General features: G+C 50.6%; 1 protein-coding gene across 1 annotated transcript; it reads right to left on the bottom strand.

Moving 5' to 3' along the window:
• Positions 1–208: 208 nt before the first annotated feature.
• On the bottom strand, positions 209–1,243 carry LOC125534558 (vacuolar iron transporter homolog 5-like). The gene has a single exon (XM_048697752.1). The coding sequence runs from the start codon at positions 1,143–1,145 to the stop codon at positions 513–515; it is 633 nt and encodes a 210-aa protein (XP_048553709.1). The 5' UTR covers positions 1,146–1,243; the 3' UTR covers positions 209–512.
• Between the last annotated feature and the right edge of the window lie 1,706 nt (positions 1,244–2,949).

Below are 2,949 nucleotides of genomic sequence, written 5' to 3'. Positions count from 1 at the left end.
TGTTCTCAATTTCTCAAGATATATATGGCTAATTTATCATTCAAGATTACTTGAACAATGAAAATATGTATGCAGCTTGACTTGCATGGGAAATTCAAATTAATTAGCTTATATATATATATATATATATATATATATATATATATATATATATATATATATATATATATATATAGCTTGCCTTTCTTGCAACAACCTTGTCACCTTCTTCCACCTCCCAATCACTACTAGTAGTAGTACGTAGAAACGTTACATGGTGCAAGTAAAAATACTATAGCATGCATGCATGCAAAGACTAGTAATAGCAGTAGAAAGAGAGATTAAGCAGCAGAGAATTAACTAGAGAAAAGACGCACGGCCGGGCATGCACATTCCATGCACGGACGTCAGACCATCAGCCGGCCGGGGAAGAAGACGTTGGCACCACGTACGTAGGTAGGATCACGAGGAAAGCATGGGCGAGACGACGATCGGTGACGGCAACAAAAAAAACCTCGTCCACCGATCGCGCGTCATATGCCGCTGGCCCGGAAGAGCCGCATGAGGCCGAAGGTGAGCCCCATGGCGGCCAGCCCGCCGACGACGACCCGGGCGGAGGACCTCACCACGGGCGCCCTCCCCAGCACGGCGCCGACGACCCCGAACGCCGCCAGCGCCAGCGTCGCCACGGCCACCACCACGGCCACCCGCAGCTTGTACCCGACGATGAAGCCCGCCGCCAGCAGCGGCAGGAGGGCGCCGACGGAGAAGGCGAGGGCCGAGGCCGCCGCGGCCTGGACGGGGCTGGGCAGCGCCCTCTCTTCGTCGCCGCCGCGCTTGCCGTCGCGGTCGAGCTGCGCGATCTCCACGTCGCGCTGGGAGCAGACGGACACGAACTCCCCGATGGCCATGCTGCAGGCCCCCGCCAGCAGGCCCGCGAACCCGGAGATCACCATGGCCCGCACCTCGTGCTTCACGGCGCCCACGCCCAGCATGAGCGACGCCGTGGACACCAGCCCGTCGTTGGCGCCCAGCACCGCCGCGCGCAGCCAGTTGGCGCGGCCCGCGAAGTCCACGTCGGAGTCGGAGTCGATGCCGCCGCCGCCGCCGCGGCACATCGCGCCCGGGTTCTCGGCGTCGGCCAGCTTGGTGTCGTTCACGGCCATGGCTGGCAAGTGATCGAGAGTGAGACGGAGTTGAGATGGTTGGGGGTGGTGGCAGTGGCGGGAGGCAGGTAGCAAGCAGGCAGTAGTGTGGAGGACACACGCTCCGGTGGCGTGCTTTATAGGGGAGCTCTGGTCGATCAGGTGTGGAGGGTGTTGCGTGTGGGCATGCCGCTCTCCCCCTACCTTTTTCTCCCATTAGTGCTGAGGTTCCCAGCTTTCATGCCGCTCCGGGACTGTGTGGCTAGTGCGTACATGCCGCCATGCCATTGACACGGCCCCCTCTCTCGCTATCTTTTCCTCTCTTTTGACATCCGGTGTTGGGCGGGCGCGCGTGGCCACCACGATCGACCACACACCTAGACCTAGATTATTAACCCATCCATTCCGGATTCCATGGTGCTTGCTGAGTGTACATCGATCATACAACGACAGCTTAATTATTTAGGTCTTGTGGTGCAACATATGCGCTGATATGCATGGTTAGATCAACGTCCGATATACCAGTCTAATTTGTCAGGAGATTGGCGAGTTCACTCCGTAGTGGATCGACAAGGGAACATGTCTGCCCGTTCCATGATGCATGAACATGGCACGTCGATCGGCCTTTGGATTTTCCTTGCACGTGTATCGATCAGTATTATTGCCGGCATGCACAGCATATGCGTAGGAAATCTAGCTAGGGAGCTCAGACTTTTAGAGTTCCTGTTACGGGGAGCTAGCTGTTTTCCTGTTTGACAAATTTGTGCTGACATAGTGGGCTGGCAGCTAGCTTTCTGGCAGTGCAAGCAGATGTATATGTCACTACTCACTGCCTGTTTTGTGTCTAGTACGTAAGTGTTCATTGAAATGGTGATGATGCTCGTGAATATATTTGCAAGCCATGCATTTTTTTTGCAAAAAAAGGGGGCTGAAACACATAGAAAGAGCGTATCATCCATCCAGTACATGTCTTAACACACCAACATCAAAGTTGTTCAGCAGTTATGCATGTTGTTCAATAACTAAAATACTGGAGTACATAGACAAAAGAAAAGCTATACAATTTTAATTGCAAACAGTTGTTAGTTTTTCTATAGAAAATGGAAGCTTTCGTTACCTCGGGCCTCGACCAGGCATACAACCAAAAAGATCAATTAGTACTATATGCTATTCAAGCACAACTTAGATGTTAGTTGGTTAGGTTCGTTGCGATGGAACCGTCCTATTCAGGTTCAAGTTTTTAGACTTGCCACAGGTGCTCTCGCACATTTTATGGATTTATTTTAGGTCGGCTGACGCTATTCTTTCAACGGTATGGCGTGCCCGTCAACCATGAGGCATTTGTGGCGACCTCGTCATTCTTAGGTATGTCGGCTTAGTCGCTTGGAGTTGTTTATAGGGGTAGGAGGTGCATGTGTGTGTTCATAAAAATGAGTGTGTGTGCGTATATGTGAGCGTCTACTTTTATACTGTGTTTCTTAAAAAAACAATTATGTGGACAAAGAAAAGCTGCAAACTTTATTTAGTTGAAAATTTCCACTTGCAGTTTTCGTTTATATGGGAGAAAAGCTACACATATAGTTGCAACCGATCGAAGTGGCTGAGTGGCATTTATTTTCATGATGGGATAGATGTTGTCGCTAGCTAACCATGGACATATTTTCATGTAGCCGGCTATATATAGCAAGTGTGTTTTTTCTTGTGTAAAGCGAGCTAGCCAGCCAACGTACCTGCCGTGACGTAGCTGATTCTCCTTATCATGATGGAACCGTATCATCTCAGGCTCTGAGCTGCAAATCACTTACTAAAAAACACTTTGGAGATG

This window comes from Triticum urartu, chromosome 2 (assembly GCF_003073215.2).
Source record: "Triticum urartu cultivar G1812 chromosome 2, Tu2.1, whole genome shotgun sequence".
Taxonomy (NCBI): domain Eukaryota; kingdom Viridiplantae; phylum Streptophyta; class Magnoliopsida; order Poales; family Poaceae; genus Triticum; species Triticum urartu.
The sequence above is the reverse complement of the archived record's forward strand: the minus strand, read 5'-3'. Positions and strand labels throughout refer to the sequence as shown.

Excerpts from the sequence above, each read along its gene's own strand:
- LOC125534558 (XM_048697752.1), bottom strand. The coding sequence starts at position 1,145 with ATGGCCGTGAACGACACCAAGCTGGCCGACGCCGAGAACCCGGGCGCG.